The sequence below is a fragment of the Rutilus rutilus genome (assembly GCF_951802725.1).
Source record: "Rutilus rutilus genome assembly, chromosome: 7".
NCBI classification, from domain to species: domain Eukaryota; kingdom Metazoa; phylum Chordata; class Actinopteri; order Cypriniformes; family Leuciscidae; genus Rutilus; species Rutilus rutilus.
In genome coordinates, this window is record NC_140221.1 from 26,127,367 (window position 1) to 26,154,615 (window position 27,249).

General features: G+C 37.3%; 2 protein-coding genes across 2 annotated transcripts in view; one reads left to right on the forward strand and one right to left on the reverse strand.

Moving 5' to 3' along the window:
• Window positions 1-4,399: 4,399 nt before the first annotated feature.
• steep1 (STING1 ER exit protein 1) lies at window positions 4,400-12,988 on the reverse strand. Its single transcript, XM_084415280.1, has 7 exons — window positions 12,761-12,988; window positions 8,613-8,730; window positions 8,480-8,521; window positions 6,886-7,030; window positions 6,703-6,792; window positions 6,507-6,599; window positions 4,400-4,709 (listed from the first exon to the last, which is right to left on the reverse strand). Exons 1-7 carry the CDS (start codon window positions 12,882-12,884, stop codon window positions 4,647-4,649), a joined length of 675 nt encoding a protein of 224 aa, XP_084271406.1. The 5' UTR covers window positions 12,885-12,988; the 3' UTR covers window positions 4,400-4,646.
• A 1,021-nt stretch (window positions 12,989-14,009) lies between these two features.
• rxfp2l (relaxin family peptide receptor 2, like) overlaps window positions 14,010-27,249 on the forward strand; it is a 36,771-nt gene continuing 23,531 nt past the window's right edge. Inside the window, exons 1-3 of the mRNA XM_084414885.1 lie at window positions 14,010-14,116; window positions 18,620-18,748; window positions 18,910-18,981. Coding sequence (XP_084271011.1) covers window positions 14,062-14,116; window positions 18,620-18,748; window positions 18,910-18,981 — 256 coding nt within the window. The 5' untranslated portion in view covers window positions 14,010-14,061. The remainder of the gene's footprint in view (window positions 14,117-18,619; window positions 18,749-18,909; window positions 18,982-27,249) is intronic.

Consider the following 27,249-nt stretch of genomic DNA (forward strand, 5'->3'; position numbering starts at 1 on the left):
CACGCACACCTATTGGACCCTCCTACAGAGAGATTATCCTGTTATATTCATGTTTCATGTCCCACTGTGTTAATGCTTGGAATTTTTTTTAATACAGGCCCATGTAGGCCCTATTGTTTATTAAGAGTATACACACACTCTCTAAGTGATTCTTTTCTGTCTGTAAACCAAATTCAGAATTAACCACATTATCACTGTCAGTAAGTCTGAAGCGAATGACTGAAGATCTGTTAAACAAAATATATAATCACTTGTTCATTACACTGTACAAACACAACTTTTATCTACTAACAATGTCCAACACATGCATCAAATTAGATTTTTTTATTTTTTATTTGGAAAAACATTTTAAACATTTTAATTTGAATAAAATGGCTGACTCTTTTTTCTTTCTAAGACAAACTGCCATTTCATTTGTAATAATTAATAATATTTTCATAATTTGACAAAATTACAGCTTGACAGGACACAACAAAAATATTGCATAAATGACCTTGATTTCTCTTTATTTTCTTAACACATCGCATGAGATATTTTATCCCAAGCACTAAAGTGAGTAGTTAACTTTAAAATGAAAATTAGCCCATGATGAACTCACCCTCTTATTGCATTTAAAGTGTCAAAAACACAAGGTTCTGTGTGTATTCAGTATATTCTAGATCCCTGCATTACTGTAATTGCATTACTGTAGTTCTTAAAGTGACAGCAGTCTATAGAGAACGAGGAGTTACGTCACGATCTTTTCACGAAGCGTTGCATTCCGGGAAGGCGCCGCCATATTAGGTGGTAACGCTATCCGTTGCCATGGTTACTTCAACAGTGAGACCGAGAGAAATAGCGAAAGAGAGAGAGCCCAGCTTAGTATTTGTTTACATTTAAGCGATACGCCGCAGTTTTGTGGGAAGATATGGAGAAGGAGAAAGCAAAAGGAAAGGGGCTTTATCGGGAGAGACTAAATAACACAGCAAAGCAGCGTTATTTAGAGAAACTACATGCAATCAATAACATGGACCCGTACGACCTGCCAGCTACAGAATGGACGAAAGACCCAGAAGCACTACCACCTTTCACATACCCTGACATAGTGAATTACTTGGTTTATGGCATCAGTGCTTACACGATGAGAGTTCAGAAGTTTCAATTCATTAGACGCTTATGAACAATTCTGCTGTGACTGGGTGCAAGACTTAAGTGCAAGCGCCAGGACACTGAGCACTACGTCCTTTCTCCGTACCGCGGCTACCCAAGCCATCCGACGTCTTCTCGTCACATCAGCAACATGCTCTCCTTCATTCCTTTTCCATGTCGGAAATGTGAAAAACCGAATACCGTCAATTTTACCACGAAAGTCATGTGACCTGTTATGGCAATTTTTCACACAGCAACATCGTCCAGAGGTAATATAGAGGTAACCTCACTCAACAAAGCACTGTTTCCAACCGTTTTCAAGCAGTTTACAACTAGTTACCACCTAAGATGGCGGCGACGTGTAACTTACGTCACCTTCTCATTCTCTATATAAGAATCAGTATACGTTTAATTCATACAGTGAAGAATATGCTGTTTTATTATTTAATTTGATGATTCAATTTCTTACTTAAATGCTGTTTTTAGTGTTAACTTGTACAGTTAAAAAATGTTGTACAGTCAAAATCAGTCAGTTCAGAGTAGCAGTAGAGTAGCCTGACATAACGTTAGTAGCCTACAGTGGTACCATGCCAGTGATGTCATCGAACACGGCTGCGCTCTAATAACAACAAATGTACATTTCAGTATTGGGAAAAATGTCATATGTTTTGTTTTCAACATTATTTTTGAATTAATTTGTTTACCATTTTAATAACTAACATGTTATCGAATTATATTTTGTTTGTTTCAGTTCCCCTTTAAAAACAGCAAACATGGCTGACCAAAGTGCTGAACAAAACATAAGATAAAGAGACAAGGGCGAACCACACATTCATGACAGAAGCTCACAATGAATTAAAAAGCTAAGGAAAAAAAGTAGGTTTTAAGAGAAGATTTAAAGATAGTTAAAGACTGTGTCGATCTGATATAAACCAGAAGGATGTTCCACAGCCTAGGGCCGGCAATGGCAAAGGCTCTATCTCCTCTATCCTTTAAATGTGATCTGGGGACAGATAAAAGTCTCTTATCACTAGACCTCAGATTTCATGTGGGATTGTATGGACAGAGTAGCTCAGACAAACAGCTCAGTGCCATATTATTTACGGATTTAAAAACATAAAGAAGAATTTTAAACTCAATTCTAAAATGCACAGGTAGCCAATACAGCGATTTCAAAATTGGAGAAACGTGACGCTTTCTTTTGAGGAATTTTGCACTAATTGGAGATGAGCGATGGAGTATTTGGACATGACATAGTAAAGAGAGTTACAATAATCCAAACGAGATGATGTAAATCATCTTTAATCTTAGAGAGAAGACGTACCTGGAAAAAACAAGAACTAATCACCGCATTTATTTATTTTTCAAATTTGAGGTTCTGATCCCAGAAAACACCTAAGTTCTTAATGCAGGATGAAGTAAAAGGAGCAAGGTAATCCAGGTCAATTACAGATTTCATGGGGGCCAAAAGTGCCAATACAGGGCACGACGAGATGCCAGGTTTAGAGTAGACTACATGATATCCATGGCTGGACTTACTATTGAGCTTGACTGGGCTGCAGCCCATGGGCCCCGCCCTGTCCATTACCCGTTTACATCCCTTTGATTTTTTCAGTTATATGCCAGTCAGAAATAATTATCTCTGAATTAATATTTTAAATCTTACAATTTTAAGTTCAGCAAATACTGAAAATATTAAATCTGAAGGGTGTTCTTTGAAAATAAAAAAAGGTTAAACAGAAAATAGATTTTTTTTTTGTTTCGTTCGCTACTTCAAATGTACCTGCAATTCTGGAATGGGATACGCACGCACACACACACACACACACACATATATATATATATATAGCTAATCAAGTGTCACCCCTGGCAACACACACAAACCAGCTGAGGTGCAATCACCAAAGCCTAGCTTATGGCATTCAACCAATCTTCTAGACAAGGATATAAATGCCAGTGTAGACAGGAGTGGTAGATATTCTTCTCTCGACTGAAACTAATGCTTGTGCTTTTGTTTCCTTGCCAGAGAGTGATTAACAGGAGGTTGGTGTAACGGACTCTCCACCGGCAGACCTCCAAACAGACACTGTCTGCTAAGCAGACTTTAAATTTCAATCATGAAGACACTCTCACTGGAAACACCAAAAGGAGCGCTACTTAACAAGACACAGACCTGAGGATTACGGTCAAGTATCCACTGGTCTATTTCCTTGCATTTGCTCACTTTACACACCCTCTGGGTTGAACTTGATTCCTCATGTCCGTTCTTTTTTCCCCACAGGAACCTGCTGCTACTATAGTTTTAATATATAGCCTATGCAAGTCTCTGAAGTTGAAGAAACAGTCATGTACATGGCTGCAGATAATCTGTTCACCACCAGAAGTTCTCAGAAGATTAAAACCCTGAAACCGTTACTAACAATTAATCAAAATTAACACATTTTCTCAAATAAAATGTATTCATCAGTGATGCATTCGCAGCAGGCCTGCATGCCTAATTTCTATCATTATACCAACAAACAACTCCAACACATGACCTTTTTAGCCTAAAACAGCATTACTGATTACAGTACAGAACTGTCATTTTAAAAAGCACCTAATGAAGTGGTTTTAATACAAATCTTCATTTGCATATGTCTTTGTCCTATTTACGTTTTAAACATAATTAACATGTTCTCATATTACTACTACAGAAAATATATTAGGGGAAGTCAAAGAGTTCATATGCAGTGTCAACATAGATGATGATTCATCCATCAACCAAACTGCTTATCCTCTGTAGGCACATTGTTTATATATAATAAAAAACACATCCAAATCAATTCAAAAGTCAGCAGCAGCTGAGCCCTTCATTGGTTCATTTCATGATGCCTGACCAGCATGAGGGGCGATTAACTGCACCTGTGCCGGTGCAATGTCACACTGGGGTCTGTACAGGTGTGAAATAAAGCTCATGTACTGTTCACTGATCCGGAATCTGATCATTAATCACAGACCACATAAGACTGAGAAACACTGGCCCAGCCATACAAATACACACACCTGTCTTCCTGCAGGTGCACATCACCACTCTCCAGAGGTTCTCTAGGTTTTGTCCACATGGCACTATTTAGTAATTTGCTTGATCAATTTTGCCTACAAAATTCGACATGACTCAAAGAACGCACAAACACATCACAAACACAGTAGCTCTGAAATTATAGCACGATGGGAATTATGAACATATTTTTCAATGTTTGAAAAACAAAAAGTCCCACAAACTCTGCACACGTATGATTGATAAAAACATATATATTTTGACAGCTGACAATGGCATTCTGTAGATTTTACTTTAATAAAGAATAGCATGAAAAACATTTTTTCAATTCAAACATTTAAACACATTTGTAATAAAAATGAGATAAAGTGAAAGAAAAAAACAATACCTTCCTACATACACAACTGCACAAATATACACACACTTTCCAGCAGCTCCATGCAAACACATCAATTTGCTCTCTCTCTCATTTACACTATCTTCATTTGAACTGGTTGTCGATGAGAGTTCCCTTCATCTTGGCTTTCTTGGCCTCGAGTTCCGCCTGTGTGAAGAGAAACAGCACTCAGATCACACACAAAAAAACAGTCATGAGAACACACACACATTTATGACACTGTGATATAAAACATCCTCACATTCTCATACAAGTCAGTCTCTGATACCACATCCTCTAACTTTGTGGTTTTAAAGATGGTAAATGGTAATATTACCATTCACATATTAAACATGTTTACTCCAAATATCTTTAGAGAAGAATATTTTTGTTGCAATTTTACCCAAAACAGGGTGATGTGAGCATCATGGAACGCTAAACTCTCACATGTAATTTGTTGCATTCACACTTGACCTTCATAAGGTGCCCTAGTGCAGAAAGTCCACAAGTGAGACCCATAGATGTATTACACTTTTGGCATTCCAGGAAACCCCTAATATGGACAAAGACATCCAGCTATCTCTTTAGTTGAATAAAATGCAGATAGAGACATTTTGACTGATTAAACATTAAGAGAATTAACACACCATTGTGACAGTATATGGTTCATCTGTGTTATTTTCGTAAAGGATAATATAAATTTATAATGCAATGCTAATCGACACTGTATCACCTTTATCACTGTATAGAATACTATAAAATAATATAATTTCTGCCTCATTTTGTGATAAGAAGCCACATCAGTTCACAGAAGAAAGTTATTTCAATCACTCGACTGATGCTATAATGTGATTTTGGAGTAAAATATGCTGTTATTCTCATAACTTGTGTTTTGATGGTGTGCTAAGCTAAAAACGTTTGCATTTGAGTCTCCTTTAAATGAAATCGCTGCATGGTCTTAAAAATGTTCCATAAATCTCTGAATTTTATCATTGATTTAATTAATTCTGACGATATGACAACAAACTGACAAATGTTTCCTTTCAAATGAGTCTATGATGTTTGAAGTCCAAACAAAGGCTTCATGAACGATGGTTGTTGCATCATGGCGAACTGCAAACGCTTGATAAAGCTGTCCACACAGGGCGCGTCAAACCGAAAGTTGCAAATCCATTTTTCCTTTGTGTCAAGAGTAGTGTGAGCGCTTGGAGTACGTCGGAAATAGAACGGGGCATCAGTTTACTGTCAGAAATTTGTTGAGTTGCGTCAGATACATTGTAGATAGCATCACTAATTATAATGTGCCCCTAATTATTAATACGTCCCCCTGTCGCATCAGGTGTAGACACTTAGTTTTGGTAGGCTAGTAGTGAGTTTGAAGTAGATTCATTGTCTGCTTTACGTTTACCTGGCACTGGCAGTCCTTTCACAAACTTGTCATACTTAGTACATACATACTTAGATCATTCATTTATATTTTATCACGGTTCCATGCAATACTCATTTCTGATTCTTCAATCGCACCATCCAAACTCAAGCGGGTACTGGGAGTTGTATTGAGGTAATAAAATGTCAAATCAATATTTTGTGTTCAATTTTTTAATTATGTGGCAAGTAGCTGTATAAGTGGGATAATTTCACAATAGGGTCTTGTATCTCCCTGGAGAGGTTTCTTTTGCATAACAATCTGCTGACTCTACACTATCCCGTAGCTTTGCAGCGTTGCCCTTTTTATAACTCTGTGGCCCCAGTTTGGGAACCTCTGGCCTAATTTGTGTGTGGGTATGTGTTTCCAGTGTGACTCAGAAACTCATGTACGCTTATCTCCACACTCCACACGTTTGTATGTGAGAGGGGTCTCTGTCATCTTTAACATTAAATTCATTAGCTGTGCAAGCAGTTTCAATCTGCCTCAAGCATGAATACACATCGCCTCTTCTTTCATCTCCCTGTGTGTGCGCTTACCAGCTCCTGAAGTCGTCTCTTGCTCATTCCTTTCCTCTCCAGCTGTTTCTCAATCACTTTGGCATTCTGGGCATAAGAGTCCGCCACCTCCCGCTGTAGGATAAGCCAATCAAAATCAAATCACAGCTCTTCAACAAAGAGATATTATGTAAGAGATGAGTCAGGCCTGATGGGCAGCTGATGAACTTAAACTCACCGCTTCAATCTCTTCCTCTTCTTCATCAATCGTTGAAACAGTAACTGAGCTGAACTTGCCCATGTCTTTGGTGCGCTTTGTCATCATAACCTTCAAGACACATGCATATATAAGAATACTGTTGACCTTATATCCTGCTATTCTCTTACACCTTTAAAAAAAAAAAAAAACGTGGTGTCTTACCCTGACTTTCTTTGGCGCCTCTTGTTTCTGGCTGTATACGCTTGTGTTGCCAAAACCCTGGCCGAACTTTACCAGCGCTCCATCCACAATGAATGTCGCTGGAGTGCTCTTCATCTGATGCTGATAAAACAAGAGCAAACCACACCTACACACACACACACACACACACACACACACACACACACACACACACACACACACTATGATAAGTCTGTTTAAATAATGCCCTATTATTGGATGTTTGGTTTTATTTATTTTTAATTAAACATTATATATTTTTATATACAAGTATATATTTGTGTGTGTGTGTATATATATATATATATATATATACACACACACACACATCATTTATTTATTTTCTCTCTTCCCAGTGTGTACAGGTATCTGTTTTTATATTCTGTTAGAGGTTGATGCATGTAGGCATGTATGTATGCTCAGTTCTTCTACTTACAATTCCTCTCTGAATTAATGGACAGTATGGGATGCTACTCTAGAGATTTGATGTTGAGGGTTAAGGGATTGTTAAATGTGATTTATATTGTAAAAATCAATAACAAAAAAAAATAAGAAAACTTTGAAAGAAAACATGGTTCTTAACATAAAAAACAAAACAACCCCTGCAGATTACCCAAACCTGGTGTTGACATATGAGAACACATCAAGTGTTGACTCTTAGTGTTGACATATGAGAACACATCAAGTGTTGACTCTTAGTGTTGACACATGAGAACACATCAAGTGTTGACTCTTAGTGTTGACATATGAGAATAGTCGGATCAGCTGACTCAGACAAGAATCAAACTTGTTGCAATTATTCTCTAAGCCTTGAAGTCATCCTCTTGTGCATGGCAGAGTCATAATGGTGACACAGGAAGCTCAGGACTGATTGTTGTACATGCTTATTTATGAACAAGAGATATTATGATTAAGAAAAGGCCATGGTTTTTATGAGTCATACATTTCAAGGCTAAATGATATGGACAGGATTCTGAAGCTCAGACACAGCGATCAGGATCTTGTATCATTATATATATATATACACATTTATATTTTATGTAATTTATTTCTGTGATGGCAAAGATGAATTTGCATGTGCTGATTTGGTGCTCAAGAAACATTTCTTATTATTATCCATGTTGAAAACAGTTGTGTTGCTTAATATTTTGGTGGAAACTATGAAACTTTTTTTTTCAGGATTCTCTGATGAATAGAAAGTTCAACGGCATTTATTTTGATCAGAAATCTTTTGTAATATTACAGATGTCTTTACTATCACTTTTGTTCAACTTCATGCATCTTTGACGAATAAAAGTTTGAATAGTTTTCAAAATACAGTTAGTGGTCATTACCCAATAAAAAACATTTAACCGCATATGGCGCAACTGACCAATGAAAATCAAGTATTCCAGAGAGCTGTGCCATAAAATAATTTTAGGTTATAATTGAGTATATTGTTTCTGTAATCAAGTGATGTATAATTGTGTCTTGTATGTAACATGCTTCACACGGTTTACACTTTAATATTGTGCATTTTGTATGCATGTTGTGTGTGCTGTGAGGTTTTGTGAAATGGGTATACAGGCTCACTTACTTTCCACATTTTTTGCGAAACTGTCTTTCGATGCCCTCTGACCTGCACAGGAACATACAGCGGTTAATTAATCTTAATCAATCCCTACCTTAATCAATACCCAACTTCAGCACAAACTCATAGACACACACACCTTTTCAAGTACACAGCCTCATCTTCCTCCACATTGCAGAACTTGTGGGCGTGTTTTGCTGCATCAATCACCCTGGCTTTGTCCCGAGGTCTCATGGGTAATTTCTCTATCTGACAGTCTAAAAAGGAACACAGGAACTTAATTATCTTTCTCTTCTTTACTTCTTACACAAAGCACACACACTGCAGGACCAACGTACAAAACCTGTAGACTTTTGTAAAGCAGAAAGTTGATGCCCTATCGACCAGTATGTTCTCACTGACCTTTCCCCATAGATATCATCTAGATTGTAGAACATTCAGATGTCTGCAATGTTAGTCTGTATTGATTGTAGACAAGGCTTTATTGTAGTATAAGTTACATTTAGTTGAAATTAATCATAGTGTAGTTATTAATATTACTTTTTAAAAGGAAAGTACACCCAAATATAACAATAATTCTGTCATCATTTACTCACCCTCAAGTTGTTCCAAACCTGTATGACAAACAGTTTTGCTGAAATCCATTGCATGGACAAAAGCAGAGATATTTCTCAAAATATCTTCTTTTATGTTTCACAAAAGAAACTAAGTCATACAGGTTTGGAGATTTCAAAATGATTCACCTTTATAACATTTAATTTCATAAGCATTATAATGAACATAAATACCACCGAGAGCTAGTATCACACTCGTTTCATTTCCGGAAGTAAATGAATAACACTACACAAATGAAAAGCAGAACAATGACAGCTTCTGAATATTTCAAATAAATTGTCCATGATCACACTCTTGCTGAGGTGAATAAGTCTCCAACTGTCTCGGAGAAGGCAGTAATTACTTGAAGGCAAAATGAGCCATCAATTCATGAAATACCAATACATCTCAAAGGGATTTTCACCTCAGGATATCATGAAGTGTGATTATTAATATAATTTAGAATAATTAATTATATATCCATGCAATGAAATAAAGGGTCATTCCGCGTCAATTAAACCAGAGGTCCCCAGCTAAAAATGTATTTTGATAAAAATAAAACCCGGTGAAAGAAATACATAAATGAAGAACGACAAAATATTACATACAATTTTTACTTGAGTTTTGGAGCTAAATTACAGGAGGTAAAAATGACTTTAAAAAGATGGTATTGGCAGCAATATTATTATTTTATTTATAAACTGAATTTACACTGAGATAGGTAGGTCTGTTGGTTAAATCTGTTGACTTATATGCCAACAGTGAATGTTCAAAAATGGGAAAAAGCACTGTTTTGCCCCAAGTGTGCATGCTTGTAACTCCAGAAGTATTAAAGATATCTTAATATCCTTTTAGATTCTGTTTCTTAACAAGCTTTTGATTTGGCATCTTCATTTTAAAGGACCTATATGATTCAATCCCAGAGATATGGAGATCTTAATGTGACTCCATGAGTATATTGATCAACTGTACACATTTTTAGCGGTTGAAAACCAAATGTGGGTTACTTTGCATACAGCTGATAATTTTTTCTTTTAAAGAGGAATATCTGAACATGGTTCAATCCCAGAGATATTGGGATGTCAATGCGGTAACATGTTCAAATATCACTTTTGAGAGCAAGTTAATGTGCCTCAACTTGACCATTTCAGTCCATTTTTGGCACTCAGTCTGGTGTGTTGTATGCAATTCATTTGATAGAGGGAAACAAGATACTTTTCTAGTAGTTTCAACATTATATATTCTTCAAACATTCCCCTTTAAATGCAATAAGTATCAGCTGTGGGCAAAGTGACCTGCATTTGGTTTTTGACCATTGAAAATGGGTAAAATTCAACAATTTGAACATGGAGCTGCATTGAGATCCCCATATATATGGGATTGAACCACATAGGGCATTGAAAATGAAGATTTCAATTAAGAAAAGTGTGTTAAGAACCTAAGAATCTAAAATCACACTGAGAAATCTTTAGTACTTTTTAAGTGCTGTGCTTGGAAAAAGAATATTTGTGGCACTCAGACAGGTATGTTCTATGCAATTGCGTTGATAGAAAAAATTTGATACATTTCTAGTTTTAACATTATTTGTTTAGATATTCCTCTTTAAAAGAAAAAAGTAGGCTATCAGCTGTATGCAAAGTGACTCACTTTTGGTTAGCTAAAGAGACCTACCAATCTCCATGTAAAAATAAAATAATGATGCAACCATCTTTCGTAAGTCATTTTTACCCCTGGAATTTGGCTCAAAGTCTCAGGCCCCAGGCCCCGTCCACACTACTGCGTTTTCGTTTAGAAACGGAGAATTAAAACGAATACGATCTCCGTCCACACCAGCGTTTTAGCTGCGTATTAGAATTGATCTCCGTCCACATTAAAACGACTGAAAAAGCGGATCACGGGACCATTCACCAACACTGGGCATGCGCGAGCCGGTGTAAACACAACTTCATTGATAAAATTATCCCACCATGCGCTGGTTCTTCCCGGGTTAACCCAAAACCGACGCTCCATGTACACGGTCGATACCGGGAATTGTCAAACGTAAACTATTTTATCGGGAATTATCAGTTGCACACGAGAATTGTCACATTGTCACTATTTTACCGGGAATTGTCACAGATCGCTCGAATAATAGCTTGCCTCCGGCGCATGTAGGCAGTTAGCATTGTAAAATGCAGAATTTACTTGCACAACAGCTGCTAGAAAGTATATAGCCTACGCCATGACTGATGACACCCAATCATAGATCCGAGCGTGAGCCTCTACTACGTCATCGTTTCTAAAGTCCTCCGGTTTGACCCGTCCACACTAAAACGCCCTCCGGAGATTAAAAACGAAAAACGGGTCGGCAGCGTTTCTAAACTTCTCCGTTTTGGGTCTCCGTTTTTGCCGTTTTAGTGTGGACGGGAGGTGCAAACGTAGCAAAAGGTCTCCGTTTTTAAACGAAAACGCAGTAGTGTGGACGGGGCCTCAGGAGAAAATTGTCATTTTGAAATTATTCATTATTGTCATTATATCATTATTCTCTACAAAATAGTGGATTACTCAAGCAATATACATTCATTACATTTTATATTTTGGCTTTCAATACTATTTATGCTCGTCTTTCTTCAGAAAAAAAAGAAAGCTGTTCGCGGAACAGGACTCTAGATAACACAGACATTCCTGTTCCGGGATGCCCATCCCCCCCCCCCCCCCCCCCCCCCCCATCTCATATCAAGTCCTCAGGCAAAAGTAAAGGATAACACATTCTGAAGTGTCAGACGTATAAAATGACACCTAAACGACAATATTCACAACATAAGTGAGGCTGAGCGGAACAAAGCCTTGTTGTGTGAAATATCAGTCCGCCTGCTCTAAAAGCGTTTCCCTGTTCACACATTCAACCAATTTCCAGTGAAGACATGTGAGAGGAGAACACTGAAGTTAGAGGACTAACCTGAATATGGGTAAGATTTTGATTCATCCCAATTTTTTCAATCATTTGAATAAGTTCCAGAAAGATTAGTTCACTGATTCTTTCGGCACGTTACATCGTTACGCCAGTAGGTGGCGACACGTGGCTGTCGTTATGTCCTTGAATCATTTACTGAACAGATTCGTTAAAAAAATGGAGCAGTTCCGATTTAAAAGAAGTCTTATGAACACTAAATAACATGTTCAGCGTAAGTCTGCTACGATACTACAGAAATAGTAAGCATCATACCCATTTCCCCACAAAGCATAGCAAAAAAATAAATAATCTATAATCGGTTCTAAATTTTCAAATGAGTTTTATCAAGCTAAAGAGAAAAATGACAACAATAACGCCTTTAAGTCATTTTAAATAACGATTAATTCACTAACATATTCATTAAAAATCACTAACTGTTAATTAACGTTAGTTTACAAACGAAACACCACCAAATCCGCAGCCCGGGCATTAGCAAAACCCAAGGACACACTGCAAACCCCATCTAAAACGTGCCCATTATAATCAGTGAGGCTTTTCACACGGCAAGCGTTCAAGTTTGTTGCGTCGCTGGAAGTCAAGATGGGGTGAGACCGTGTCAAGTACTGGTATCACGATGATTTCTCAAACTTCAGTTAATATCAAAGCTGGTGGTTACATTCAAGCGCTGAATGTACACAGTGAATACTTTGCTGGACGCGTTTTGAACGGCTGAAATCATGCCTGTTGCTAACGTTACTCACCCAGAACCAGGACCATCTGGCCACACAGACAGTAATACACGTGCAGGGGTTTCTCCCCATCATCATATTCTTCCCTGTCACGGGTGTCCGAGCACACAACACTCCGAGACACCACTTTGGGCATATTTAATCTACGTTTACTTCCTTTTTAAAATCAGAATGTGATATCAGGTTTCAGGCTTGTTTACTGTCCTGTTGTCGCCCGGTGATGACGCCGTTATGTGACGTTAGGGCAGCCCCCATATCTTTTGACTGGCTTCCTCTAGATGGCGCTGTGGATATTTAAAAAAATAAATACAAGAGTCATGTTGACAACAGTAGAACTGAGATGAAATTGAGAAATAGGCTACGATGTGTGATTTTTCATTTGTGACCTTGAAGTAAATATAATATTATCAATAATACATTTTATTAATAAAGCACGTTTCTCAATCTAGAATTAAATAAAGTAGCCTATTTAATAAAGTAGCCTACATAAAAAGTAAAGATCTCAAAAATAGATAATCAAAACATGAAAACAATTTTGACATCCAGAATAATATACAGGAATAAACTAAATGTATTCGTTCTTATATGATAGGTATAAGTTTAAAAATATGAATTTTTAACAAGCTACCTTCTTGAAACTGTTTAAGGTGGGGGCATTCATATCTGGACATTATATAGGAGCATAACATAACACAGCCTATATGTAAGGTCTCTGTATGGAATTTTCTCTCTATTTTCTGAATACATGGCTAATGTAGTCCAGATGCTTGGAAGTTATGTTTATTTTATTGTGACTTTGGTAATGCATTTGGCAACAATGTGTAATGTTTATTCCTGAGAGAATCACTAAACTGATGATTACTCATTATTCTTCATTTTTAGTTTACCTTTCTAATTGTGTAATAATATTACTCATTTGTTTTTTTGCTGAGGGCCGAGCAGATGTAGAATGTAGACACATATTCACCATATAGTGTTTAGACAACACTATTTTTTTCCACCTAATATACATATGCACCGACACACATTTCTGTTGTCAATGCCCTAACTTGCAAAGTCTTTACAGGAAAGTTGCAACAATATGCCTTCAATAATAGACAGAGCACATGGTTTTCCTTACGCAAGCACACACATGTGAGAGTGTGTTAGGAATCATGCTGGTTTGGCACTGACAAGTTGCCAAGTTGCTATGTCCAAGCACTATCTGTGAGAGTCTCTCTCTCTCTCTCTCTCTCTCTCTCTCTCTCTCTATTTCTCAGATCTGGAACTAGCAGGAGATACACACTCACTTCTCTCTCAGAGCACTACGCATCATGCTTCCTCCTCTCCTCCTCTCCTCTCTCTCCTTTTCCCTGGCTTTTCTTTCAGGTAAGACCCACTTTTTTTAAAACCCAATCTTTTTATCTCTAAATGTATCTCACACCCTTCTGAACACAGGTAACCGCATGGCTGTCTGTGGTCTTGAGATACTCTCTCAAGCATTCCTTTGCTCTGATTGCTACTTTTCCTTTTTCATTCCGTCTTCGTGGTGTTTGTGGTGGATGCAAACTGCTCAAAGAATGAGTAAATGAATATATATATGTGATAATGAGCATTTTTCAATGTAAATGTGCTTCAGGCAGTGCGATGTATGAGAATCATGTCAGTATTATGCTTATAATTGAGGTAAGTTCTTGTAAAATGTTGATAGAATGCTGGTTCTCCTTTTATCTGTAGCACTTCTTTGAAGGGCTAGTCAGCAAAAATGGCTTGCACATATCCAGTTTAGTTTAATTTTAGTTTTAGTGTATGTTAAGGAGTGTTTTATTATGTGATACAGTATGTACAGAGAAAGAGAGAATTATTAAGAGTTGATTTATTAATGAATGCAGAGACAAACATGCAAGAACACACACAGCACACACTCTACAAAATTCCCCAAGGTGTTGGATGGAAAGCAACACATTTATTCACCTGTCAAGAGATTCTCACGTTTTTATACTCCGTGAAATGACTGACCTGTGGCATCTCTCGTGATCCATAATCTACACTACAGTACAATATTTTGGATCATAGACAGACACAAGTATGATCAAAAATTCACTATTCCCCCAACCACCTCGCGCATGGTGGTTGAGATCCTCTTTTGGCTTGCAGCGTTTTGTTCATGCAAAATTATTCTAATTTCTGCTAGAAAGTTGGTATGTAGGCAAATATGTACAGTACTGTATTAGCTTATATTATTTATTTAAAACACTGATAATTTAAGATGACAACTGATATCAACTGATATATCCCCTAGATTAGAAGAACAAATTTACGATTCCCAATAATTAAAAACAGCTGTTGTTGTAGTTTAGAAAAACAAAATGCTTGTGTGCAATTTTTTTAATATATATTTTTAAAGGTAGCTCTTTATTTTAGTCATGTATTTATTGTAGTAATGACACTAACTGGGTAACAAGGTACTAACCCGGAACCTACCCCTAAACCTAACCTTAACCCATTTCACCTTACATTACACAGTATTTTTTTCAGTATGTACACTGGAAGTACATTGAAAATAAAGTGTTGTATGGCTGTACAGGCACTCTTGAAAAGAAAGTGCAAAATGTTTAATTTTAGGAGTACAATAGCTTTTCACTGGGGAATATCCTCAAAGGGGCATCTTTCACCTTATTTACTCCTGAATGGTTAGTAGTAGGCCTACCTTTAAGGGTACATATAACTATACTCTAGTCTAAGGTAATAATATGCACATTTTAGCAATAAACAAGGTATAACGTTGTCTCTTTCAGGATATTGCCACATTTTTCCACATTATTTCTGAGATTGGGTCTAAACAGTTTCACTGAATTCAAGTTATGTCCCTTAAATGATAAATATCATAGGCTAGAGATTTTTACGTGCGCGCGTGTGTGTGAATGTGACAAACATATACCTTTCAGTTTCAGAGCCACACAACAAGTCAGATTTCTCTCTTTCAGTCTCACACATATTCATTATTTTTAAGTCTTGGTGTAAAGTTGACAACGTAGATGTGCATGTGTGTATGTTTGCATTTGTGTCTGCCTGTGTTGAAGAGATTTCAAGAGGGAAAGAGATTCTCGAACAGCCTAGTGTGTAGGTTGAGGTTTTGGAGAGGTGAGCTAATTGGGTTTTGTGCGGTTCAGGGGAGACGGATTTATCATCTACGTAAATGACTTGCCGTACGATAATGATGCCGGAGCAGTGTATCGGGAAGGCATACGAGAGGATTATTCAAGTGTATATGTATAAATAGTGGAGAGAGAAAGAGAGAGAATGAGGATTTCAGCTGACCCTTAGATTTGATGGGGATGTGTAGCGGTGTCTGTGCTACATGGCAGCGGCTCCCCAGGGCTTCAGGTTAGACCAACCTATGCTTTGTATTCTTCCTGCAGGCAGAAAGAGAGAGAGTCCATTGACTGGAACATGGTGTATGAAAAGCAGAATAAGGAATGCTGGATGGACAATGACATAAAGTTTCCGTGAAAGAGGCTAAGAATGAAAGCAAATGAAGATGCCATTGTTTTGTATCAGGGGATAGCCTTGAACGTTGTCCTGTTCTGGGCCATGAGGAGAGGGACACACTAAGATTCTCTATAGTATAGCAAACTCATTGTGGGGTGAAAAGGATCTTATTCATAACTATTTTGTCACTGACTATTTGAATTTTAATGTTGACTTAATGTTGGAAATGACAGTAACATAGAAGTGAACGATGAATAGCACACACTATACACCATCTAAATGCTTTTTTTTCAATATTGAAAAATACAATTATACAATTAATATTAATTAAATAAATACTGTCGTTTTTGCCGTATGATGAAAATGCTGTAGATCAGTCGTTCTCAACTAGGGGGCCTCAGCAAACCTCCATGACTTAGAATGATTCATAGCTTTTTAACTTTTCATTGTTATTGGTTAAATGCCCATAAATTAATTTGAAAAACAGTCATTAAAAAGAATTCCCTCACAATCTGATGTGATACAGACAAGATCATGTTCTTCAGTCACATACAGGCAGAAAAGCTTATGTAGTGCTCCAGCTGTCTGTTACACATGTTTCAATGGAAATATTCCAAATAAACCTGAAGCGCCCAATGCTGTTAAATCTCCCAGTTGCTTCGATAGAAACTTCTCAGCCCTAATACAAAAAGACCTGTCTGGGTTCCCTGCAGAGTACTGGGCTTTGTATCTGCAGAATCAACTTATTATTATTTTCTTTTACTTTGAGAGCTTTGCAGAAAAACAAAATTTATTTTCCTTGCATGACTGTAGTTCAAAAGATTTTACTTAAATTTTCAATATACTCCTAATCCTAGCTGGTTAACTTGCTGTTGTTACTTTAATACTGTAAGCAGCAGACACCACTTTGAAGCCTGTTCATTGGCAGGGATTGTGTTTCTGAGGTTTAAATGTAAAGAGTTTAATATCACATATTGAAAATGGATTATAATAAATGGTCAAATGTCATGCTTCTTCAAACCTTACATTCCGAGGTGTTACATAATAGCTGCAGTGTGCTGTTACGCCATCAGTTCGAGACACACACTATGATGCTGTCATGAGGTTGAGAGGTCACGCGAGTGGTGGTAGGGTTAACTCAAACCTACCAAAGTCTTCCATCAGTCACGTGACCTACCTGCATCATGAACTCTGACCTCCAGAAGAGTACCAAAAGGGACGACGACAACATTAGCACACATTTCAGTTTGGCATTGGCTTCATTACAGCACATTAAAGGATGAGAGATGTTTTGGCTGGGATGACTGTTTTGTGAGTCGGCATGAAACGGAAGTAGGCCTATAGCGTCTTTTCTTTCCTATTGTGATGCATGCATATCCGAGAGAAATGGCTTCTCTAACAGGAAAAATGTTGCACGGGCATTGATTTTGTAGCCTACATCATGCATTGATTGTCACTGGATCGTTGTTGTTTGCTATAACTGCTATCTTATGTGAGTTGTCCCTGGTTGTCCGAGTCCCGCTCTTACGCCAAAAACACGTAACGTTACGCCATCACAGAAGAAAAGATGTGCAAGAGCGGGGAAGTTAAAGGGATACTCCACTTTTTTCGGAAATAAGCTCATTTTACAACTCCCCCAGAGTTAAACAGTTGAGTTTTACCGTTTTAGAATCCATTCAGCCGAACTCCGGGTCTGACGGTACCACTTTTAGCATAGCTTAGCACAGATCATTGATTCTGATGAGTCCAGTAGCATTTCTTTCACAATGACCAAAGAGTTTCAATATTTTTCCTATTTAAAACTTGACTCTTCTGTAGTTAAACCGTGTACTAAGATCGACGGAAAATGAAAAGTTGCGATTTTCTAAGCCTATATGGCTAGGAACTACTCTCATTCCAGCGTAATAATCAAGGAACTATGTGGCTGTACCATGAGTGCAGCAGGCGTAATGATATGACGCAGCGCCTGAATATCCCTTTAAAAGTCACATAAATCCACTCTTTTCACAGACTGTGCTGACGTGTTTCCGCAGTTATCAACATTGCGAATCTAGTTTATAATATTTTAATTTTAAAAGAAATGAATACACATAATTTATAACGTCATACTTATATTACCTTGGCAACACTGGTACTAGAAACATTTTTCTATTACAACGGCTGAAGGAGTGACGGCAAATTTGACGTCTTTCGTTCTTCTGAGTCTGACTGCTGTAATCAATCTATATGTTTTCCCAATTTTGGAAAGTTGTGAAAGTGCTATGGGTTATATGCTGCTTTGTATTACTTTTCTGACAGGAATAAGAATGTAGCTTAGGCTATTTCATTTAACCGTCAAAACATGTCTGAGCAGACTTTGGCAAATTGTTTCAGTGCATTCATGTGTTTGTGTGTATGTAGATTCTTCAGGTTCTGATATGTGTCCATTGGGTCAGTTTCCTTGTGGGAATCTGTCGGTGTGTTTGCCTCAACCGCAGCACTGCAACGGGCTGCAGGACTGTCCTAATGGAGCAGATGAAGAGAACTGCGGTAAGACTGCGGGCAGGAGCGCTCAAAGACACCCAGAATACACGCACTAACTCAAATGTGCATACATTGGCACATTATATTGCCATAAACACTATGCATTTAGAAATATGAATACTGCAAATATAGAAATGTAATTCTTAAAATATCTGTGTGTGTTGTAGTGGATAACAGTGGTTGGCCCCATCTGTTTGATGCATTCATGAAAACAAGGGTCCAGGAGTCGAAAGAGTGCAGTGAGTACTTTCTCTTGTTCTCTTGTTCTCTTTTTCTCTGTCTGTGTTGCTTTGAATGTGCTTGTGAATTGTTTACAGGAAACATACCTAAAGACAAACATCAAATTCTGATTAAATCTTGCACAGTGTCTCTCTTTGATCTTGAGGTGTGAGTGTGACTTTGTTCACAGTTATCATTTGTTTTCTAAGCCTTATTTATTTGCCAGTGCTTGGCATTCAATATATTTTGTATAATACTCCTAAACTCATGAATGTGAGATGGGTTTAATACACACTTAGTTAGATGGAACAGATCCGCTGAATGATATTGGGTTTTTCAGTAAGTGTTAAAGATTTATGCTATTGGTAAGTGTTATCAGTAGGTATTATCAGGGGATGATATAATTTGGTTTTATCTCTGGATGTTATTTGGTATGAAAATTGAGAAAATATGAAAAATATAAAAATGTTTTTTTTTTTTTTTGCCTTTATTGAACAGGACAGTGAAAGACGGAAAAAAAAGTCTTTCTTACGCTTGTCTTACGCTTCCTCTTATATTAAAGCATATTTTAATGAACTGTTTAAAAGAAAAAAAGGTATGGCTTGATTCCCCTGAGGACTATTGTGAAATTTTAGCAAACATTATTCTAAATTTATGCTTTATTCCTTTTCCCTTTTGATTTAATTTTACATTTGCAATCTGTCACAAATACACTGCAGCTTAATCTAATGAAGAGCGAGACACAGGAAGAACGGGATACTAGAGACTTTAATGAACACAGAGAGTCAACGAAGCGTCACATTAAACATTGACGACGACAAACACAGAACTGGGGAAACTAAGGCCTTATATACACAGTGAATGATAATTATTAAAACAAGAAACAGGCGAGAAACTTATGGAGCTTATAATATGACAAAAGTATTTCAATTTGAATTGTGTAAATTTGAATTATGGACAAGTGTAATCTAACAAATTTGAATAATATGTGGAATTTTAAATAGTTCCGAATTTGATTTCTTTAAACGGATATTGAACATTTGAAATTTAGCGAATTTAAATGTTTTTATGGCTGAATTCTTAGTCTGCAAATATCCAGTTTAAAAAAATACAGATTCAAGTTTTCAAGATGAAGAAATTCAGAACTTCAAATTCAGTTTTCTAAAATTCAAAATTCAGATCGTACAGAAAGTAGGTCACAGGTCATCCACAGGGAAGAGTAAAGGATCTCAGAAAAGTCGAACGGAGCACTTTTGGCAATTACAGAGCTGCACTGCAGTAGTTTTCTGCCGCAAACGTGGTGGTGGTTCAAGAGAATCCATGTATCATTTGTTCAGTCATTTTTTTATTTTTATATTAAGAGTAGAAAAATTAGAAAACAGCTTGAATAACCTATATGATATTCTAATATTCTAATAATAGTCCTCCAATGCTGCAGTTGTATGGAATTCTTAATTAGAAACCATTGTAACAAACAAGGATGAGAGCTCAGGAAATCAGAGTAGGTAAATTGAAACCAAAACAGAACATGACCATTACAATATCTTTCTAAAACAATCTTATATGACACTTCTCATATGATAGAATAGAACAGGCTAAGAGTCTTGAAGCTTCAAGGACTCATGGAGTTGTTTGTCCCTCTTTTTTCTTTGAGTGCCAGAAAGAAAGACACGGGCAGGCAATATGTTTAGTTTGGGGAATATATTGGACACGCTTCATTGTCTCACTTCTGAAGATCAATTTGTTTTCTAAACTGCAAACAACAAACTGTTTTAAACTCTGCAACAAACCAATCCGTCACACTTCTGATTTCTAAGCAAATTGGCCTAAATTAAGAACTCACCAAAACGAGATACATTTGCCTAGATGAAAGTGTGGGAAGGAAATGAAGGAGAGAGAAATTGAAACTTGACATCTCACACAATATTTTTTTAATGAGTTTTGCTGTCTACAATAAACTGGCGACAATGGTGAAACATTACTTTGTACATAGTGACAGTCGTGTGGACTGTATTTCAGTGGGTGGTCAGGGTGATGCTTACATTTTTAAAACATTTTTTTGAAAGAACAGAAGTGGCAGAAACGACATTTATAATGTTACACGGTTTCCAAAAATTTTTTTTTTTCGACCGGATACGGCAAGAGTCTAATCTACCAGTTAGCTCCGCTGGTAGCTAAGCATATGGGGCTTATTGTTGTGATTGGTCGTAGTGTTATCCAGTTGCGTGCAGTGAGATTTTCACATGCATGCTTGGTGCCGGCCCTCGAGCTGGACGATTTTCATTAGTCGATGCCAGACCCTTAATCTTTCCAGGCTAGTTTTTACAGACAATTTCGTCAAATAAATGTAGGCTTGGTGAGCAGAAGAGACTTTTAGAACAGAAGTAGCAGTAATGACATTTTTAATGTTACAAAAAAGTTATATTAAAAATAAATGTTGTTCTTTTAAACTTTTTATTGATCAAAGAAAAATGTATCACGGTTTCCACAATTAAAATTGACAAAAGTTATTTTAAATTGTATTAATTCTTCACAATATTACTGTTTTTACAAAAAAAATTGTCAAATAAATGTAGGCTTGGTGAGCATAAGAGACTTTTTTTTAGAAATCAATAACAAATCTTACAGACCCTAAACTTTGCATAGTATTAAACATAATCTTTTTTTGGTATTAGCTGTGCTTGTAAATTATAAAAAAAGCTGCCTGGAGGGGTCACCGAGGTTGCCGTGGAGTGGACTAACTTCCTCTAAAGGAAAATTATTTAAAATAAGTCTCTGATGTCCCCAGAGTGTGTATGTGAAGTTTTAGCTCAAAATACCCACAGATCATTTTTTACAGCATGTTAAAATTGCTACTTTTTGAGGGTAAACAAAAACGCACCGTTTTTGTGTGTATCCCTTTAAATGCAAATGAGCTGCTGCTCCCGGTCCACTTTCAAGAAGCTTCAAGAGCTAATGCTCCGGTGTCAGGACAATCTCATCTCACGGAATGAAAATGTCAGAACAGAAACTGTCAGTAACTGCGTTCAGTTCGAACCGGAGTCGGACAATAATGCCTACAGAGCCAGAGAGGTCTTCAGCAGGGGGTCTGCTAATTATTGTTTAAAAAAAAAGAAAAAAAGAAAAGTGCTAAACAGACCTACAATATAAAGTTAACTTCAACTCAAGCTAATGTTAAATTAGCTGAGCAAGGCTTAAGTTCTACTAAATGTTTCACTGTCCCTGTAATTGTGCAATTAAAAGTAAGTATGACTCTGCGCATTAGTAATGGCTTTCCAATGTATGTAAATATATATGTATGTTAATATAGGCCAGGCTTAAAAGGCACACCAGAGGATGGCTCTTTGTTGTCTTCACTCTGTTTAGAGTCACAATCATATCAGAGCTGTGTGAGTACAAACAGAGGGCAAAAGTGAAGACCTGCTGCAGCTCTCCGCAGAGGCAAATACTCATCTCAAGTATCTAGTCTTCATGCAAGAGGTATTACTGCAGTAGAAAAGGACTTGGCCCGAGGGTGGAAGAGCTACGTTCAGGTTGTTTTATTGTGGGAGCAAAGGACAAGTTTTGCTTGGGGGCAGTTATCTTGGAGTCTGATGATCTGACATGTTCTCTTAACAGACTGCAAACAGATTGGGCTAAATGAAGTCGCCAGGAAGGTCATACATACTGATTTGTGCTATTGTGTTTCGGGCAGCTCCATTTAAGATGAGATTCAGAACAGTTCTGGACAACTTATATTTAAATCTCATTTTCTGTTGACCAAGTGAAGCCTATTTAACTGAAAGTTTCTTAGCTCACCTATAAGCTATATGAACTGAAGTCAGGAAAGCGTTTGCTTTCTGTATACCTATCAGTTTACACCAATTACATTCGGCTGCCAAGAGGGCTGGTGTGGTGTGTGATAGACTGACCTTAGTGTCATTATTTCCCAGCATTACAACAAGGGAGGGAAAATCTAAAAGAAAGATTTTAGAGATCGATGTGAGAATAGGGTGTTGGTGGTGACAAATACTTCCAAGGGAAATATACTCATTATTAGCTTGCTGCCTGCCCTCTGCCATCACCTATCACTGAAGACACCAGCAGGCTCAGAAAACTAATTTTCTAAGCAGCACTGGGATCAAACAAATGTTTTATTCTCATCAAAGAACAATAATGGCCTTTTCATTTCGGGGAAATACAGCAGGGGTTTTCAGAAAAGTAGACCTCTAAATTCAAAAAATGTATGTAAAGACCAATTTATATATAAACAGTCATGTGAAAAACAATGTAGGCTACAACCTTTTGAATTCTATTGTTTTACGTATCAGGACATAATAAAAAATCATCTGGTCACTAGCAGGTTTTAAAATTAGGTAAATACAACCTCAGATGAACAAGAACACATGACATATTAACGTGTCATTATTTATTTAACAAAAATAAAGCCAAAAAGGAGAAGCCATGTGTGAAAAACTAAGTACACCCTATGATTTAACTGCTTGTAGAACTGCCTTTAGCTGCAATGTCTTGAAGTAATCATTTTCTATATGCCTTTATCAGTGTCTCGCTGTGGAGGAATTTTGGCCCACTATTACAACGTTGCTTCAGTTCATTGAGGTTTGTGGGCATCTGTTTATACACAGCTCTCTTTCGGCCAAGCTTTAGCTGTCAGACAGATGGCCTCACATTTGACTCTATACTTTGGTATACAGAGGAGTTCATGGTTGACTCAATGATTGCACGGTGCCCAGGTGCTGTGGCTACAAAACAAGCCCAAATCATCAATCCTCCATCAGTGTGATGAACCGTTGGTATGAGGTGTTTGTGCTGATATGCTGAGTTTGGTTTTCGCCAAATGTTGATGTGCATTATTGAGAGCAATGCAAATCAAACTAGCTTTTAGGCTAACTGAAATAAAACCATGCCAATCTCTAGGTATGGTGAATGCTATGTGATGATGTGGGGCTATTTTAATTCCAAAAGCCAAGGGAACTTTATCAGGATGCATAGTATCCTGGATCCATGAAGTAACTGGCCTTTAAAAATAAAAATCTGCCTGCCTCTATGGGAATTTAACATAGGGGTGTACTAACTTATGCACCATGTATTTTAAGGAAGAACATTTATTTATTTACGATACATTATTCATTCACAAAGAAAAATGGTGTCCTTAAAGGTTGGATTTTTCCTAATTTTTTAAATTAAGGCATTAAGTTCAATTTCCAAAATATGATTTTTTTATTCCTCTTTTTAGTCAACTTTAGCATGGGTGTATTAACTTATGCATTGCACTGTGTGTGTATATATATATATATATGTATGCATGTATATAGATAGATAGATAGATAGATAGATAGATATAAGTTTATTACATTTTCTGCCCACAGACCCCAGTTTGAAAACCCCGGTTTATAGAGTTATTCAGTAGTACAGAAAAACTGTCACATACTGTAGGTGGATGACTGTTTGGGCCTGTCAGAGGTGGTCTTTTTAACTGCAGATGATATGCAGCACTTAACGATAATTAATCTCTCCTTGTTATGCATGTCTCTCCAGAGCTTTTGGCATAATGGTTAGCAATAGACTGCTGCTGCTTGCAGGATGAAGCTGTCCTATGTGTACTGAGAGGGGCTCCCAGGGGTCTGATAATGCTCACAACACTGTACAGAAAAAAAAAAAAAAAAAACCCGCCTAAGTTCTGAACAGGTTGGTCATGGTGGTAAGGCTGTTTTAAGTGTATTGTAGAGAAAATGTTAAAAGAAGGGTCATTAAAAAAAAATGTGTGACTGAAACCGCAGCTTTCATTAAAAACCACTCTATGGCTGCGTTCCAGTCCAAAATTGTCATGCCCTTCACTCGCTAACTTCCCTCCGTCTCGTTCACTCGGATGTACGTCATTACTTACGTTGCATGAGTGCCCACTACTGGCAGGCGTTGAGCTCACAATCGTGTTGCATTGTGGTATATGGAGCTGCCTGAAGTGTACATATAATCGAGTGAGCGAGGGTCTGTCCATATAAACTTCCCTCGTCCACTTCAGGAAGTGGAACGCACTTCAAAATGGCAGCAGGGATTCCCCCAAGGGGAAGTGCTTAGGGAAGTTCGCAAGTGCGTGTCTAAAAGTGGACTGGAACGCAGCCTATATCCATACATGTCTGTCACGATTTGGTTATGTTTCATGTTCCTGTTTCATGTCTGTCATGTGATCCCCTGTTCACGTCATGTGATCCTGCCATGTGTTCCCTTGTCTGATGTGTCATGTTGTCATTGGTTCATTGTTTCATTGTTCACAGGCGTCCCTTGTCTTGTCATTAGCCTTGTGTGTATTTAAGCGCTCATGTTTGCCATGTGTCTTGGTCAAGTTTTGTTTCACTGTAACCACGGTTGGTAAGCGTCACGTCTGTGTCAATGTTTTTGAGTTCATGCCACGCCATGCTTTTGTGTTATGTTTGTAAATAAACTGCATAAAATGACTGACATTAATTTATCGTTCAAATTTAACACTCTTGTGGAAAATGACAATATTTTGTGATTTTCATTTAAATCTAACAAATTTTTTAATTGTCATAAATCAACGTCTCAGGAAAACGTTATGGGGTTTCATTCGTTAGATATTATGAAAATGTTGCCTATTATTACTCTCAGAATCATTAAATATGTTTTTTCAACGGCTCTGATTACTCTTATTATTACACTTCTTTTTTTCATTACATGTTTCCCCAAGAACACATTAATATGCAAATTAGATACAGTGTAGATACATTGTATATAATAAAACTTTCTTATGGCCATTTTATTCACCATATTGCATAAAGAAAAATGGTATCTCAAATCATTCGGTTATATCTTTCATAACATATTTGAGAATCATCTTTATACAAAGTTTGGTATGAAAATAGTTTTAGCCTATTCATGTCAATTAGTGGCAAACTTTTTCAAAATATCTTCTGTTGTGTTCCACAGAAGAAAGGAAATGAAATAATTTTCTATTTGATCATCTGAACCTTTAATTCAGCATGCAATTGAAGTCGCAATAGTCTTTTCTTCCCTATGGTGATGTGTATCTTAGTCAAACCGCTTCTCGACCAAGAGAAAATGTAGGGTGGGGCTTGATTTTGTTAATGGGGAATTGAATCGTTGGATTATTGTGGTTTGCTATTTGCTTCGATCTGATGTGAGTGACAGGTTGTCCCGCCCTCACAGCAGTTAACACGTCATCAGAGAAGAGAAGAGATGTCACTGCAAGAGTGGGGTTAAGTTATTTTGGGTAAAGATTACAAGGGCACATGAATTAAAAAAGATGTGCACGTATAAATCATTTATAAATATCACAATATTCCATAAAAACAAGAATTTCCCATTTTGATTTCTTGGGGACTTTAATAAATGTGGTGGTGGTGTTGACAATGGAGATTGGTGGAAATGTTCAGGTTGTGGCTGTCAAAACATTTTCAGTCAAAGCCAATTTTATAGTCTTTTTATACTTAGCAGGGCAGATAGAAAAACAGAGAAAAGCTATTTAAAGTAATGTTGCAGACAATAAATACACAAGGGACAATAAATATATAGGCAATACATTAGACAAAGGAGGCAAAAAAGCAGCCAGTGCAACATCCTTGATGACAGGAAATGAGTACAGTAATATCACAATTTAGAGGTTGAGGTACTGTAGATCATTTAGTAGATTTTTAATTATTAAATGGCTTGTGCAGCAAATGATGCAATGAATGTACAATACATGTAGTCTGTACAGGTATGACATGCAGGGTTGACGGATTCTGACTCCCAGTAGAAAGAAACTGCTCTCATAGATGTTCCTTAGCCTCGGGTCTGACAGATAAATGGGGTCTTTCCCAATGGTGGAAGGCATGCCATAGTGATGTACTGGCCAGTTTTTATTATCAGTTACAAGGCTTTCCTGTCAGCACCAAAACTACCTTTTAGGCACAAGCCCTGCGCAGCATCAGTGGGATGAAAATGTGAAGTTTGTTGGTTAGGATGTGATGTAACATTGTGTTGAAATCAATGCATCCTGACGTAGGGGTCTTTATTTTCCAGTTGACTGGGTGTGAGATGGATTGCGGTTGCTTTGGCATTCTTGTTTGAGTGGTTATTTCTGTAGGTGTTCTGGTGAAGGGCCAGAGTAGCTGAGATGGAGGCTTTGATATTACCGGCTGCTCAAAGCACTTCACAGCAATGGACGTGAGTGTCACAGGGGAATATTCAGTCAAGAAACTTTTACTGGAATGATAGACTTTAAACAGGTTGAGGGAATGGTGGATGAACTATAAATCCTGTACTTGAGT